Raw genomic sequence first — 17,226 nt, 5'->3', positions numbered from 1 at the left:
TAATTAGCTTAAAGTACAAGACTGGCAATAAGTATATATTTTCTTATTGTCAACCAATTTATTGGAAAGAGCCAATGAATTGATCCTACTAATAACAATTTTCTATAATTATACAACACACACATTATACAAAAATGAGGCCACTGTAAATGTGCATTCAATTTTATTGTTTATTGCACAATTAAATATGAGTTCATTTATTGATCCCTGTGGACCCTTGGCTTATCTATTTTACTGTTTACTAAAACATCCAACGAAGCTAAAGCCAACTTAATATGGTTACAATAATTGGTAAATTTAAGGTTAATTGTAATTTAGGGATGCCCCGAATCCAGGATTCGGCTTCGGATTCGGCCAAATATTGAGCTTTTTGATGGGGTTCAGTTTCTGCCGAACCTTAGAATTTTTTTCCACTGAACCCTACGCTTGCACTAGAGAAAGTGAAAATCGAACTCATGAGCAGAAAAAGTGTTGTTTGGCAGTACTTTCAGTCAAAAGAAGGCGATTCAAGTCGAGCTACATGTTCAATTTGTAATGCCGATTTGTCTCGTTGTGGCAAGGGCCCTAAACAATACACAACATCGCCGCTGTTAAAACATTTGCGTATGAAATCCAAAAGAATACGAGTTGTGCATGAAGGACTCTACAGATAGCAGCCAAAATGCAGCAACTTCAGGTACGGCAAAGGAAGGACAGTCACAGCTAAAAACTTGTGTTAACCAGACAGTGCCTCTCCCAGGCTGTCAGCCGTTCTCTTGGAAAATGAGTCTGCCTATAATGGGAGCGGAGCGACCGAACGGCTGGCTGCTGCTCGTTAGCTAACGTTAGCTTTCTAATTTCTAAAACAAACAAAATTGTTGGTGATAGCGATGTGCTTTCCTACGATGTGAAAAGAGCGTTTGAATTCAACATTAAGTTGTTACATTTAACTATTTTAGAGGCTGTGAACGTTGTATACTTCATTAATGTGTTTACTGTGTTAATGGACTGAGGATGGCAGTAGGATTAGGTATTCGGTTTCGGATTCAGCAGAATCTTAACCAGTGGATTCGGTATTTGGCCAAACCCCAAAAATCGGGATTCGTTGCATCCCTATTGTAATTTAGTTTTAGTCTTTTCATGAGATGTGTTGACAATAATAAAGATATAGAATAATTTAAGGGCCACAAAAAACCAAGAATGATATGTGATACAGATGTGTGTATGCTGATATGTATTACCCTGGGAAGTAGTGAGTCTATTGTGTAACAGTTGTTAATTAAATGCTGTAAATCATTACTAATTCATGAATAGGATAACTTGTCTCCTTAACATTTAACACCATGGGTGCAGAGGTGAAACTCATTTAGGATTGGCAGTCTTTCATCATGCATCCTCCAGAAATATTTATGTGAACTGATTAAGACGAGGGTACTGTGAATTTAAAGGTGGCGGCATCAACACCCTTCAAGATCCCTTTTCACACCTCCTTTGACTTCATCTCTTCTATCAGTCAACACGGTTTAATCTGAAACACAAGCCTCGGGTTGCAATAGTCACTCTACATTTTGTCAGGACAATATTTTCACTGCCTCCTTTTACCCGCGGCGATGACCTTCCTGCGTCTCTGTGATCTGTGCCAGCCCACAGCCACAGCCCACATTGACAGGACTGCGAAAGGCAGCCAAGCATACCTTAATCCGTTCTAGCTCTGTTTTGCTGTGGCCTGGGTTGTCTAAGGTGCTGCTGGAGCTCTCTCTGTGTACAAGAAGGGTTTTCCCAACCAGCTAGTCTATCCAGCTGCTCATAAAGGCTAGGGACTAAGACAGCTGACAGAACCAGACGTATTCTGTCGTTTCATGTTGAGTATACAGCTAAATCCGCCATTTTTCCTCTTACCTACCCTTCCTTAAATATTCAGGCTGCGTTTGTCAAAGCGTGCACACTGTTTCAATTTGCTCTCCACGTAAACGCTCTTTTGTTAAATTATTCATCGGGAATAAATGTGGCAACATGCTCATCCTAGAGAACGGTAAGCAGAAAACTCATTCCTTCAGTCTCAGATGCTCAAGTCTTTTGAAAAGGGATTCACACAGCATTAACTCTGCACACCACAGTAAAAGTACCTTTTAATCAAGTCACATCCACTTGCATGGCTTACAAATGGTAGAATTCTGTCTTTCAGTTTCATGCTTTTTCACTCTTGTTGAATTTGTTTGACTTGTTGAATTGGATGCATAAATTGAATCTGAATGAATAACTTGTTTGCTTTGAAATGCCTAACTAGCATAAATGTTCAAAGGTCCATTTCCATAAATAACCACATGGCTTCATCAAAGCCCAGTATGTTATGCTACTGCTTTTTTTTTCTTTTTTTTTTGCAAAGCACACTTAAACATAACAGCTGTAGACTGTTGCACTTTATATAACTCCTCTCCCGTCGAGCCTGAACAGCAGGATAGAGGGGTGTTTGCTCTTGAAAATGACAGCTAAAGGTGTGTGTATGGCACTGTATGTTGCTGGTGGGTTAGTCTGTGTCTCTCCAGCTCCCTTCACAGATGGGGAGGAGTGCTCCAGGTAAGTGGAGACCCAGCCAAGGATATGAAACAGGGATGACCAGGCTCCCACCGGAAGATAACAGAGGAACTGAGGGATTGTGGGATCTGTGCTACAATAGATAATTAGTTAGGAACATCTGTTGGAGGAGGTTCCCCTGTACCTCATGGGCCACAGATCTTAAATCATTCTTTGGCTCAGAATAGAGAGTGAGCAGCTCGAGCTATTTACATTGATAAATCATTTGTAATAATCACCAAGGTCCACCTGTACACTTCCATTTGGCTGTGGCGGGGTGGTATGTGAACTTTAGTCAGTCCCAACGTTGTGAAAAACTAACCTAAATTTCAAATGAGATCAAACTAAATTATACATTTTAAACAAGTTTGAACTTTCTCGGACCTCATATTTTTCACTTTAAATTGAATCTCTCATCTCAAAAAATAAACAGCATCAAGTGTGTGTGGGTAATCTGATTTTCTGTGCTTTGTATTTTAAATTCGTAGCTATCCGCAAATGGCATCAGCACGAGGATTCACACTTTCTGCACTATTTTGTGTTTTATGTCTATGTCTTAGATTCTTATTTTCACTGCATGTTTTTCTTTTCTTTAATACATTTTGGAGCATTGTTGGGGAGGGGGGAATTGCATTGCCAATGACTGCTCCACTTTAATTGTTGTGCATACAACAACGAAAGAATTCATCTTTTGCTTATACTGTGTTAAAGGGATGCATGACCTCTACCTGAGTGATTGCGAGATGTTGGGACTGCTTTGTCATTTGTTTATCAAAGTGGAACCGACATAAATGTGTACTGCCAAATTTAGTTATTTAATATCCCACTGTTACCATTTCATAATTATCATTTCAGTTAAATGCTTACACCAGCGTGCTAACTTGCAGACTTTTTTAGGAGATATAATGTATACCACAGTCACCATCTTAGTTTAGTGTGTTAGCATGCTGATGGGAATGTCGTTAGTTTAGCAGGTATTTGGTCATAATTAATGATTTATAATGAAGGTGCAAGATGAAAAAGGGGAACAGAGTTATTACAATTCATCCTCTGGGGAACATGAATGTCAGTACAAAATTGTATAGCAATCCTTAAAAAGTTGTTGAGATTTGTTCACTCTGGACCAAAGTGGCTAAAAAACAAGCAACAGAGCTGCATCTCTGCATACCACAAACATGGAGGATCCCTTTTAGCAGAAAGATGATCCATTGACCCATACCAGATAGAAGAGATAGAAGATACTTTAATTTCACTAGCGTCCTCTTCTAGTCCCTCCTCAATCATCAAACGTTGCACTTGGGCTGGCCTGCTCCTGGTGTAGTGCAACGCGGATAATAGCAAAGAAGTGGATATTTACGGCGTCAAAGAAATTAGGTAAATCAATGAATGCACATGGCACAAAATGGGGCCACGGAGGGAAAAAAGGCAGTTAGAAATCCATCACAATGTCATTTTGTGTTTCTCTGCCTCTTCCTCTGATAGATACTGTACCAGCTAATTGCTAACCCCACTTCCATTAACCTGTTCACAGGTTACCAAGAGACGAAGTAGTATTTTTCATCTTTTCATCAACTCCCCCCTGTCTAATAGACACCAACTCAACCCCCGCCCTCTTCTTCTTCTACTTTTGGTCTGTTTGAGTAAGTTCCACAAAAGATAATTTCCTTTTCAAATTACAGCAGGCCTTTTCACTGACCCGAGGGCATTGTGATAATGCAGTGAGGGAGCGGAGAGTGTCTCTGATGAGGGGCGAGAGCAAATGCACTGGCCAGCACTAATGTCTTGTCAACACAGTACTTGGACACGCGAGCCCATAGGATACTGCACAGCCTCAGACTTGCTGAGCAGATTGCAGAAACCCAGTATGATTAGACACTTACTTCACACAAAACTTGTTGGTGCATGTGAAGGTACAGTATGTGCTGTTGTCAATACCCAGAGAAAAGGAAAAAAAAGCCAACTTTGGATAGGAAGCCTCGACAGGATGTGTGAATGACTTGCTGTAACAGCTTGCAGGCTGCATCGTGATTCATGGGCTAATCGCCTTTCAGTCCAGTCAGGCATGAGAAAGACAGAGAGGAGGAGGTGTCAGGTACAGCGAGGAATATTTTGATATTAGAATTCAAGGCATCTACGTCTTGCCTTGAGCAGGATAATCCCATTATGCCTCAGGTCACAGCAGTACACAAACACAGAGAGAGGCACAACTCACTTCAAAATAAACTGCTTACGGATGATGAGAATAACACAAGCAGCAGTCAGAAATAACATCAAACTCCGAACAAAACTGAATTAGAACATCTAATTTAGGGTTGAAAAATACCCTAGATATTGAAAAGAGAGAATAACACACTTTTTCAGTTCATCTTGGCTGTTTTTTAAGATTGAGCGTTTTTTCATTACAGCCTTTCAGCTTTCATTATAAAATGAGAAAATCTAATTTTGCCTGGTGTATCTGAGATTTTCTCAAACTAATTCATCCTCTCAAGGTAAAGGCAGCAGATGGTGTTTGTGTAACTGAGAGCATTGTTTCCTGTGTGCACATTTCGTATTTTTTCCTGATTTACATCTAAATATGCATTGTGATTTGTTTCTTTTTTTCTTTGGGAGAAAGAACAATTGTCTCTACAATCTCAGATTGCTCTCTTGTTTGATTTAGATAAGCCAAAAAACAAACAAATTGGTTGTTAGTGCTCTTCAGTTTATATTCACTCAATTTAGAAATTCTTCCAAAAAAAGAGAGAAATACTACAAATAGAAAAATGCAACTCTGAATTAGGGTTGAACTGAATTTTTCTGCTCTCAGATTGGCCTTTGATTCAAAAAAGGATTAGTGAGTTGAATCGTCCACTTCCAATAAGATGCTTGCCATTCACTGACCAGAGCTAGAAAAAACATTTAAGTAATATTCTCTATTTCAGATGGCTGACCAGGGGATTTGTTGCAGGGAGAAGGTGTGGGAGGACTTTAATCAACAGCTTCAGAGCCTTTAGTCTGTGAAACCAGCTATATGCTAATAACCCACAGACTTTAACACACCTCAAAGAATTTAATTAGTAGGAGTTACAGTGGAAAACTTTAATGCCCATGAAAACAAAATTTACGGGAAAATGATGAATACTTTGATAGAATTATCAGCACAGACATAAAACGGTATTGCTTGCTGTAAAAGAATAGTTTGACATTTTTATTTTTTATTTAGTCACTTTTTTTTCTTGCCAAGAGTTGGATGAGATGATTAATTTCACTGAGAAGAACAAAGATTAATGTACCAGGCTATTTTTTCCAGGAAACTGGAGTCTTGTCATCACTGGGACGTTGCCAGTCACTGTCTGTTTCCCCATTTCCAGATTTTGTGCTAAGCTAAGCTACAGACATGAGAGTGGCATTATAGGTGTTCAGTACATGTATGAACCAATCTAACACCAAATCCTCAAACTGAAGTGACTTTATTGAGTCACCATTATCATTGAATGAATCAGGAGCTTTTAGCAGTAGAGCGCTACTTACTGGTGACTGACAGCACCGTTGTCAGCTCTGCTGGGACACATAGCACGTTAGTTCCTGCCTAAAAGCTTATTTTAAGACCACAGAAGCTACATAAACTATCCTGATGTGATAACTCGCCCCCATCATCGGGTGCTGATCAGGTAATATTGTAAAGTCACAGTGGCCGAGATGTTAAGGACTTGGACTTGAAATCCAATGGGGTTTCCCTGCACAGGTTCAAATCCTGTTTGTGACGTTGTTTCTTTGTGGCTGGTCAGAGGTGGAGTGGGTTATCATTTCCTCGAGTCTGCCTGTCCAGTGTCCTCGACCAAGACACTTAATCCTATGTTTACCCCCAGATGCTGCTTTGTGCCTGTCCGGCCATCCTAATACGATGGGTTAAATGCAGAGATTCATTTCACTAAATTGTACAGTACGATTGTATGTGAGGAATAAATAAAGTGTCTTCTTCACATAAACATATACCGTAGGTAAAGGCTAGTTTTATATTGAACAGCATGAACCAGCATGAAATGAATGAACTTACTAAAAACAGAATCAGTGCTGAACGTCGTGGTGTGTGGTGATGTGATCTCTTAGCTTAGACAAAAAAATGAACAAACAACATAGTTAGTGGCTATACATCTTTGAAATGAAGTAAACACAACTAGCAAAGTAATTTGTGATTCCCACAATAAAACATTTTCCCATCTAACTCAGCAAGTCAGTGAATAACCTTATTTCACCTTTAAACATCCATATCCGTCACACCTGAGCTTATGGTGATGGAGAACATGACTGGAGTGAGGAATGCATTGGTTACAGGTGGCTCTGCCTGCACAACAGGTGACTTATCTACAGTATGTGATCCCTTGCTACTGCCAAACTCATCCCATGTGCATCCTGTCTGACTCATTGTGTTTCAGAGAATAAAACACCGAAGTCAATAGGAGCATACAGAATTGTCCAACAGCCAGCCGTCAGATGCACATTGTGGTTTCCAAACCCAGCATAATATATTTCCATTCAACTTTTGTGAAGGTCTTTTATGGCAGAGCAGCAAAACCCAGAGGAGCTATGGTATGAAAAGATCTTTCATTATTAATAGAATATTAGCCCACATAAAGGTGAATGACTGAATCATTTTGTTTTAACACTGCAGGGGCTGTAAAGTGCACAGAGGTTAATTCTCTGATCCAAGGGTAGATTTGTATTATTGTTTGTAGATAGAAAGGGATTTTCCTTGGGATTGGATTCATGTCTTCCCTCTATGTTCCTCGGAGCACTGTGGTGGATTGCCTGGTCTGATTAATCTTAATGAATTATGCAAATAGCCTTTATCTCAAATGATTTAGCAATGTTTCGGTATTGTTTTATTAATGCACTTTTGAATTACGCTGTATAATCACGTAGCCTTTCCTTAGCCGTTTGCTGTTTGTAATTCATCGCCAGCTATTTATTAAATCCATGGTGGTCTCCGGCGAATTGCATGCAGGAATGAGAAATTAGTCATTACTGTAATTTAATGATTTCTAACCAAACAAGAGGCAACCTGGATCGCTAACCATAGCAGCTCCCACCTCCCCTTCAGTGCCAATCCCTCGGGTCTGATCTTTTGGAGCGAGCCGTCTACATTTTTGCTTAACTAATTATGCTTAGTATAAATAGCATTCTGCAGTGAATGCACTGTTTCAATTAGAGACGGAAATTGACTTACAAAATATAAAATTCCCCATAAAGCAGTGGTTTGTTTGGAGTCGAAACGCCCTTAAAATTGACTAAAGCTTTCTCTGCTTCAATGTGTGGAATAATGCAAGCTTAGTAACAACATCTCTCTGATTATCATTCACACACAGATGGTATGCTGATGTTTGTCTTGAAAATTTACATTTCAGAAATGTCTCTTATTATCACATCAGAGGAGGGACTCCTGTATTATACTGTATGCCATGGTTTCATGTCCCTAAGGTACATGTATGTCACATGCAGGGAAAATATAAATACATCTGCCTCCTCAGAGCAGCCTGCCTCTAGCCTGTGTGGCCACCACAGAGAGGTTGATGGAGCTGCATTTTGATTTCAGTAATCATAGTAACCATAGTATACAGTATGTATGTGTCAAAATGGATGGACATCTCACTCGCCCTTGGACTATACAAATTTGCATGGGTAGCATGGCCACTAGGGCTAAATAATCCTCTTCCATTGTGCTTTGATTTCTGTCTTAGTCCCACCCTCCTGCTCCATGCTACCCAGCCTGAAGGTTTATTTTCTGCAAGCTTTTAATGACACGCACAAACAATCCTTTTGGGATTTCTAGCAGACAACACCTTACTGGAAATCATTCGGACCACCACCAATCATTGGTTGGGTAGCATTAACTTAACACAATAAAAGCAGGCTCAGATGACGACCACATTTAGTTTTGGAAATGCATTAAATAGGATTAAGGTTGTGTTCAAGTGAGAGCCAATTATCAGTCTCTCCCCGGACCAGATTTCAGATGGCTTTTTGTGAAGTCTGCTCATTTTAAGAAAAAGTGCTGTTAGATTTTCCCTTTGTATTTTCGAACATGGCCTATTTTTTACATTTGCTGAATTTCACATTTCAGTTCCATCATGAACCCAACATTTATTTGCTGTGAGCTCTCCTCCGCTCTCTCCTTTTTTTTTCAAAATTATTTGCTTGACCTGCTAATTTGAAGTCTCAACAGCTCCTGCCTATGCAGCATTGTGGCCTGGTTTACAAAAAGCATTACACACCAAAAACCCAGATTTTCCTGAACAGCAATATCCATTGAATTAGATTTATTGAGATAATACTGACATTTGTAATCAATGGTAGTCACCAGGCTTTAAAAACAACAGATACCATTAAAACATTTTGGCTGAACTAAGCAGTGTTGACCCTTCTTCATTACATTTCTTCTAGGTTTTATTGTTGCGGCATCGTCTTTTGTCTTTAAAAACAAGACATGACATCCTAACAAACTTAAGAAAGCCAAACACTTGGTAGATTCAAATCAACAAAAAAAAAAGAAAGAGAAGAGGTACAGTATCTCTGCTCCATAAGGCTAAAAGGAATGAAAATGCTTATGATCTCACTAGATCTTCAACACAGATATGCATCAAGAGCCCTGGGGCTCTTTGTGGCAAGAAAATAACACAAAAGCTTCACATCACGTTTTGTTTTGAGGGTGAATTTTTTTTCTGGTGTAATCCACAGTCTTTTAGTCAATAAATATCTTCACGGTTGAGTCTTCGCGTCCATAGGAATACATTTATAATACAAAGAGACATTTGGTGGGCAATAGAGTTCAGATACAGCTACTGTTGATGCTCCCTGTTCCTTTTCCTCCATTCGTTCAGTGGAATGTCCATGATTATTGTCCTTGTTGGTCCCTGGTTTCAGCCAATCCTCGAAACGTATGATATCCAAATGTCCTGCAGCGTTGGTCAAAGAAACAAACGTCTGGTACCAAACAAGGTTATCCTGGAAACAGACGACTATCGTGTGACCTAGAAAGAAAGAGAAAGAAAAGAAAAACAGAGGAAGATTGTGTCAGTGACTGAATGGATACAAGAGATGAAAATGGATTGGACTCATTAATGATGACAAATAGAAATAGTAACACTCTCGAAACCAATGCTAAATGACATGCAATATGACAGAAACCACTGGGAGAGGAGTGGAATAATTAAACCCACTTTACTTATTACAGTTGAGCCATCTTTAGATGTCCAGCTCTACTTTAAAATGTGGCTGATTAAAGCAAACTCTTGTTTTGGGTCTGCACATCTTGCAACTGCCCATCTGTCAAAATTGTGACAGGTTGAAGGTGTGTACATTCCCAGCTGGCACGTTTATAATTCAAACATCTGTGGCGTTACACGACTAATATAACAAGACGGTGAGGAGCTAGAAGTCAGACGTAATGCATAGAACATCATGCTCGATGATTTCCATGCAAACAGGAGGAATATTACTATTCATGATGGCATACTGCTGCCATAAGTATTCTCAGACGTTTTCGTGAATATATTAAAGATTGAAAGATGCAGTATGTACTACTCTCACTTTAAGCAGAACTCTAAAAATACTCTGGGAGGTGAGTGTTGTTCCTTGTAGGTTTGCCCTTTAAAAGTAGAACACAACTAACTTTTTGACACACACACACACACAAACACAAACAGGTGTTCCTGTGTGAATATTTGCACATTACTGTCATTCAATTAGCAGTTGGCGGGGTCTCACCAGTTGAACCAGCGAGGGGTTTACCACACACAATCAATCCGAGCGATACGGTTCTAATATTTAGTGGCAGTGAGAGTTCTCTGCTGCTTAGAGCTGCAGCTGAAAACACAGTGCTTGCTGTTTGGGGAGCCACAATTTAATTCTCACTTCCATCTGACACTGCTCAGGAATCACGATGTAAGAGAGCATATGAAAATTATTTTGTCTTGCTACTGTTGTTGCAGCAACTGGCTGTCGACAAAGATTTATGCATTATAAGTCAAATTGCGTTATTTGGTCGCAACATTATCAGAAACAAATGGTTTTTAGTGATGGATTTCTGATATTTCTGCTAGTTGATAATTGTTATACAATTATCAACACTTTCTATACTTCTATACACTTTCTAGTTTACACATGTCCTGCACCGTCTCATTATAGAAGGAAAAAGTACTAAGATATACAAATATGAACACTATTGTAAATGCAGGAGCAGCTTTCAAAGGGAATGTCATAAGAAAGAAGTGGACGGGATAAACGAGTTTAGACATTAACAAAACAATGTATATGGCAGTAGGAACCAAATAAGTGAAGCAAAGGGAAGCCTTTTAAAAGCAATTAATATGTCGTGGTGTTGTGGTTTGTCACTGTGAGGGTTATCGGTGAGTAAACACACAAAGGGGAATCAGGAGAACACAAGGCAGCTCCTCAGGGTTTGATGCTTAAGCTGCTTCAGAATGAAAGACCATAATTGACTGGTCAGCTGTAGGTGCAAAGTCCCATTGACAAACAATCTAAGAGCCTAACTTTGATGGAGAGCTACTAAAACACACATGTTAATGTGCATGTGTGTGTGTCCAATACTCATCTACTATTATCTAGATAATGCGATAAAAAACTAAGCATCTCTGAATTTTCAAGCTTTGAATGAAGTGGTCTTGTCTAATTCTTTTGGTATTTTATTGAAGTATATTATTCAGGTTGTGATGTTGCTCTAAATTCGTAAATTGCATTAAGTGTCAGCCTCCAGCAATGTCTTAATGTACCTTTCAAAAACAAATCAATCATCAATAGAGTGATTTAGTTCCTCTTTAAAGGCTATCCATCGAACAAACGTCTCACACTGCCTTTCAGCCTTTTAACTCTAAAAATCCGTTTATTCACACACTGTTACTTACTGACAACACAGGACAGAGGACTAGAATTTAACACATGGCTTGATTCAACTTCACTGACATTAGCTTGTTTTGAGTGAAATATTTGACATATTTTAGCAGATTAAAACCACAAGCACTGATTTGTCTTAAAATATCTGCACAACTTAATCCAGCTAAATACCTCAAGAGATCTCTATTAGTTGATTGAAGTTGGTTTAAAGAGTACACCGGGAGTACAGCTTTTATAGGATCTGCAAATAAATTCTTCACATACATGTGAATTTTGCCATCTTATTTTACAGTGATTTCAAACAACAGAAGAGTCAGCCATGCGCTGCATTTAATGCTGTTGTATCGAGGCATATGGCATAAGGCTCTTGGGTGGCAGAGGGGTAAAACACTCCCAACAAGACCAGAGTTGAGGTGTCATGGCAGCAGTGCCTCCCAGCTAGGTTGCATGTACTAATGCATACTAATGTATATATGTATGTTTGTGGATGGGAAGCCAGTGAGGGATTGCGTCGTCATTGCACTAGCGCCTCCCACTGGTTGGTTTGGACAGCATTGCACTGCAGAGTGGCTTAAATCCGTGGAGTTACTGCCTCAAAGTGACACTAAGAATGTGAATATTTTGTACCAAACCAACAAAGTCGTGATTGTGTTAATCATACCTGAATTTAGACCCGACTATCATTGTGTTGTAAAATTACGGTAGGATGCACTGCAGCACCGGCTGTGGACATTTTTTAATGCATTCTCCAGTGGTTGCACTATTTATCATTTTCCATAAAGTCATACTGCCTTAATAATATAACTAGTGCTTCAGATTGTTATATCATAATCTAGTCTCATCATAATCTCACCGCTCAACCGTGCCTATGAGCTGTCATTAACTTAGATAAAGCATCTGGAGGTCAGTCAACAGTCCAGGAGATGACTTTGTCAATCAGGAGCTACATACAGGCACACTGTGCTCCCAGATGTATTGCACATTTGCACAAGTCTCCCCAGTATAGGGAACAAAAACACACAATGGTACAGTTCAATTACTACATTCCAAGCTGCAAGTCATGATACAGCTTGTATAAAGGCTAGTACATCATCTTTTACACGATTTTGGTTCAGTAAATGTAAGGCAATGTCCATTACATATGTCTCGAAAATAGATCCACCTTAGACAGCTATCCATCACCAACCCTCAACACATTGTGAACAAGCATCAGAGTCCCTGTCAAGCAGAAAGGCTCTGTGGTTCTTTTGCCTTCTGTCCTCTGATTGATAGGAAGTGAAAAGCAGGAGCTGCCAGGGTTATAATTCCTGACATTACCAGCAGGACTATAAAACTAGCTGCTCCCGGACATGCAGAGAAAGAGCGAACAACTGGAGTGGTCCGAGCAGGGGCCTGTGGGGTGTTAAGATGTCTGATTTATTGATGCGACTTCATCATGAGGTGAAACGACACCATCATTTTTTATCAACAATGCCACCGCTGGACATCAAAGAAGAAATAATTTATAGTACTATATGAGGCATGTACAGCAACTGAGGAATACATTTCACCTATATTATTCATAAACACATGTTATTATTGCCTTGTAAAATTGTTGTGGCAAACATGTTGGCAAACAGTTGCTTAATTTTAAAGTATGTTATTGTCACTACTGTATAAACTACCCTTTCACATACATGTAGTAATTTGATCCATTACTTTTTAATTAGTACAACTTTAGGTCACCAAAATGAAGACTTAAGACTTGTTGGACTAAATCTACTAAATACTTTAAACCATAAACCTTTAGAAGTTGATTTTTCATCTGGCTACGGGCAGGGTTTGAGTAGCCACACACCTAGAATGGTATACAGGCCTTTCAACGTTTAGATGCCAGATCGTTCATATAGTCAGCATTTACAGACCTAAAAGCTTGTAACTGACTTGCAGTTTGCTTTTCCTTGAGACTTGCTTTGACTGAAAAATGTGTCTTTAATCAACCAAAAATGTACTTAATCTACGATTCCAAAGTGGATACGGTGCAGGATAGGTTTGATTTTTCAAGTAATTTTGATAGAAACCGGAATCAATTTTCTCAAAAGAAACTGTCACTTCACTTGTGAACCTGAGCTGGATCCTTAGCAGAGCCCTCCATTTATTCCTCAGAATGATGTTAACCGTCCAGGGCGCCCGGGCAGAGGTTTCCCTCTAGCATACACAGCCCGTCTCTTGCTGGCTCTCTGTGGGAGTCAGGTAGGGCCATGAGCATGGAGCGGCCCCCGCTGACTCCCAAATCAAAAAAAGAGTCGAGGTTCTGACGGGTTCTACTAGCCACCTGGACCCCTGCTTGTCTGTGCCTCTGTTTCTGCTTTCCCGTGGCTGTGTGAGAGGGCATGAATTATTAACCCGGCTAAAATAAAAAGCTCTGCGCTGCGTCCTGGCCTCCTGTAGACATGAATAATGGAAGATGCAGCTCAACTACAGGCATTTGGTGAGTCAAACACTCAGGCGTGATGGATGGCTCAGGGCCCAGTGCCCCCCCCCCCTCTCTCTCTCTCTCTCTCCTCACCTACCATCCACTTCAGGTCTACCACACCCTGAAACCCAAAACACACGTCCAGATAACCTGTATTAATCTCTGGAAGTGCTACAGCTGGAGCCCTCCTGCCCTGCTCAGCACATCCCACTCGATGATTTGGCTTCCTGGAGGGATTTTTGTTGTTGTTCGTTTATCTTTCTCCCGCCTTTGTTTTGCTTCTCGCTGACCCTTTTGAAGGCGTATGCAAGCCTGCTCTGACTTGAGACATGACAGGAGATGGAGACATTTGCTGGATCTCTGCTCAGTTCCCCAGAGGCTGCGCTTCCCAATTTTTACAGATGAACTCGCCTGTTTAACAATCACACTGTTTATTACAGAGGTGATAATTTATTTTCCCTTTGTTCAGTTTTCATGTGCTGTATGCATCCATATCTCATTTCTCCTCTAAACCACCAACTGAGAATTAACAATGAACAATTAATGAACGTCCATTACATTCAAGCCATTGGCAAATGAGTTGCTACAAAGCTACTTAAGACTTTTAGCTCCACACAACTCTCTCTGGATTTCTCAGTATGGCTATGTTCAGAAGATTGTTGAAGGCTTGTATCATGTGGACACGACAGGTTTTGTTATCATTTGGTATCATTTGGTTTTGGTATCATTACTTAGAATTCCTCATGGGGGCGGCAGAAACTATGCACTATAGCTTTAACTTTTTGATTGTGTGATTGATTATCACGTTATATTTATAGTATTAGCGTTACACGGCGTCACCCTCGAATCGTGCATTATGCAACATAAGTTCAACAGTGGTCCTGATTGCTGCTTCTTCTGGTGAATAGTCAGGAGTCACAGTGACGGTAACCTGTGGCTGTCTGTGAGTATTTATCCTCGACGTTCCACTTCCGGGATTGCTCCTGTGCCACAGGAAATTCTGCTGGATGCCGACTCCGGTGGATTTATGAGGACTATGGTTAACTGCTCAACAGATCTCTGCAGGGTAAATTGAGACAGCTAGCTAGACTATCTGTCCAATCTGAGTTTTTTCATGCACGCCTAAAACAACTTTTGAACGTACATGTTCCACCAAAACAAGTTCCTTCCCGAGGCTATTTTGCAGTGGCTCTGTGCAGAGCTTAGCGCCGCCCATGACAATTGTGATTGGTTTAAAGAAATACCAATGAACCAGAGCACGTTTTTCTCCCATCCCGGAATGCTGTATGGACTTGCCAGACCCTCCTCCGCAGAGCGGTGGAGGAAGGTCTGGCAAAGCGAGACTAGTGAGTATTTAACTCCTCGCTGTGCAGTGGTTGATGATACGGCAACGTGTTCTCATTCCCAACTCATCAAATATGGCAGCTTGGTCAGTGGCCCTCAGTGTCTGATACGGACACACAACGCACTATTTACCGTCTGTATAGAAGCACTGGGCTGTCTTAACAACTGCTCTACCGTGGCACTTTAAGTTGCGTAGTATGAAGAGCGACAAAGGTAGGTGGCATTATTAAAGACTTACACTCCGTGGTAGGTTGGGCTGGTGGATGGTTCAAACCACACAGGACTTTCACCCAGGAGGCCGGGGTTCTTTCCCTGTTCGTGTCCCGTGTGTCACTTTAGTTACGTTACAAACTTACTTCTTTTGACCCCATCCGCAATTTCTCCTATCCCTAACTAAGGTTTTGTTTGAATTCACAATGCTAACCACTGGTTCCTGTGTTCAACCAGAGTGAAGCGTCACAGTTTGAGGCGGGTACCCAGTGCGTTGACAAGTGACGCCAATGTGAAAGCGTCAGTATGTGACGAGTCTGGATGTAGTTTTGTTTAAATACACAGGACTCCAAAGGGGTACCCAGAGCGTTCAGAAGTGACGTCCTGACCAAGTGGCCGTATTCGACGAGTTGGGAGTGAGAATGTGTTGGATATGAAGGTCATATTATGTGCTGTGCTTAGTTTGCCTAAAGCTGCCATGTTCATGATGTTATATCCGTCTAATCATTTGATATCTATACATATGTATGTGATAATAAAGTTGAGTTCAAGTGAATCAATGTTCTATCAACCCTGCAATTCAGATTTTTGTGAAATTATACAGTAGGACCATGCAGAAACAAGACAAATGTCTTGTTGCATATATTAAAGTGACACATCATGTATATTCATAAATCATTTTGACACTAAATATTCTGTTTTGTAGTTAGGCTCTGTGTTAATACAAGCGCAGATTCAGCTTATGATGAAAACGCTGAAAATGATTAATGATTATTCAGGAGAGCATTGGCGTCATAGAAAAGCCATCAAACTACAGTATATTTTTGAGTGCCTATCACTTTTCAATCAAATTTGTGAAATTGCAATTTAATTGCCCATGTTTGTCAGTCTGAAATTACCAGCTTGACAAAACAATCTTCATAAATTTCATAATGGAATATATTTATAAAAGCTTGTACAGTATACATTATATTAGATATTGTATATTATTACGGCGGGATAGTCACTGTGTGGTTGCTATGTATCAGATGTTTCACTCACTGTTTATTGAAGAACAACTAAAATAGTAGGAGGCAAGCTCGACACACCTGACGTGATGACACACTGAGTTTTCTCATGTCTCTTTAAACAGCACATGATGGGCAGTTTTTCAAACCATGCTAAAATCATATATCTGCTATCACAAAATCCTGTGGTTTGTCTGTTTGCTTTCACACCACAGACCAACTGCAACCTGCATTTTTTAAATGATACTCTGGTATTGCATGGGAGTGGATGTCTTGATTTTGGTTTGGGAGTAGCCTCATCAGAACATCCTGCTCTATCCCCCTGTGTTGCCTGTTCTCTTCCCAACTGTGCACAATTAGCTGTGGAGCTCCCTGATTGCTGACAACCCGATCTACTTGGCTCTACCGAATTAACAACTTAAGTAAAAATACAATAAACTGACTGTTCTTAGACTACCACAACAAATTGTAAGATGTAGCTAAGTAGATAGCTGAACTAAACTCACCCCTTCCCATTGTTGCAAGCTGATCGCTTTAAGAAAACACTTAATTGACCCTCCCCTGTGAGTCACATCTTCCTCTCCTGCTGCCTCCCACTCTGCCTGCTCTGCTTCATCTCTCATCTGAAGTTGATAAAAATAAATCCCCCTACAGTACCCTCTTGTTTCCTTCTTTTTCAAACACTTATCTAGCCCTTCTTAATTATTCTCGGGGCATATACTGTATTTTTACAACTATTATCCAAGGCCATGGCCAGACTTTAACGCA

At 40.2% G+C, this 17,226-nt stretch overlaps 1 protein-coding gene and 1 non-coding gene across 2 annotated transcripts in view; one reads left to right on the top strand and one right to left on the bottom strand.

Moving 5' to 3' along the window:
- Window positions 1-6,216: 6,216 nt before the first annotated feature.
- trnas-uga lies at window positions 6,217-6,298 on the top strand. Its single transcript has one exon. It is a non-coding gene; the product is annotated as a tRNA-Ser (tRNA).
- Window positions 6,299-8,816: 2,518 nt separating this feature from the next.
- Window positions 8,817-17,226, bottom strand: part of tafa3a (TAFA chemokine like family member 3a) — a 118,122-nt gene continuing 109,712 nt past the window's right edge. The window contains exon 5 of the mRNA XM_039799057.1: window positions 8,817-9,560. Within this exon, the coding sequence (XP_039654991.1) occupies window positions 9,549-9,560 (12 nt within the window). The 3' untranslated portion in view covers window positions 8,817-9,548. The remainder of the gene's footprint in view (window positions 9,561-17,226) is intronic.

This window comes from Perca fluviatilis, chromosome 4 (genome assembly GCF_010015445.1).
Source record: "Perca fluviatilis chromosome 4, GENO_Pfluv_1.0, whole genome shotgun sequence".
NCBI lineage: Eukaryota > Metazoa > Chordata > Actinopteri > Perciformes > Percidae > Perca > Perca fluviatilis.
Note: the sequence above shows the minus strand (reverse complement) of the source record. Positions and strands in the feature narration are given on the sequence as shown.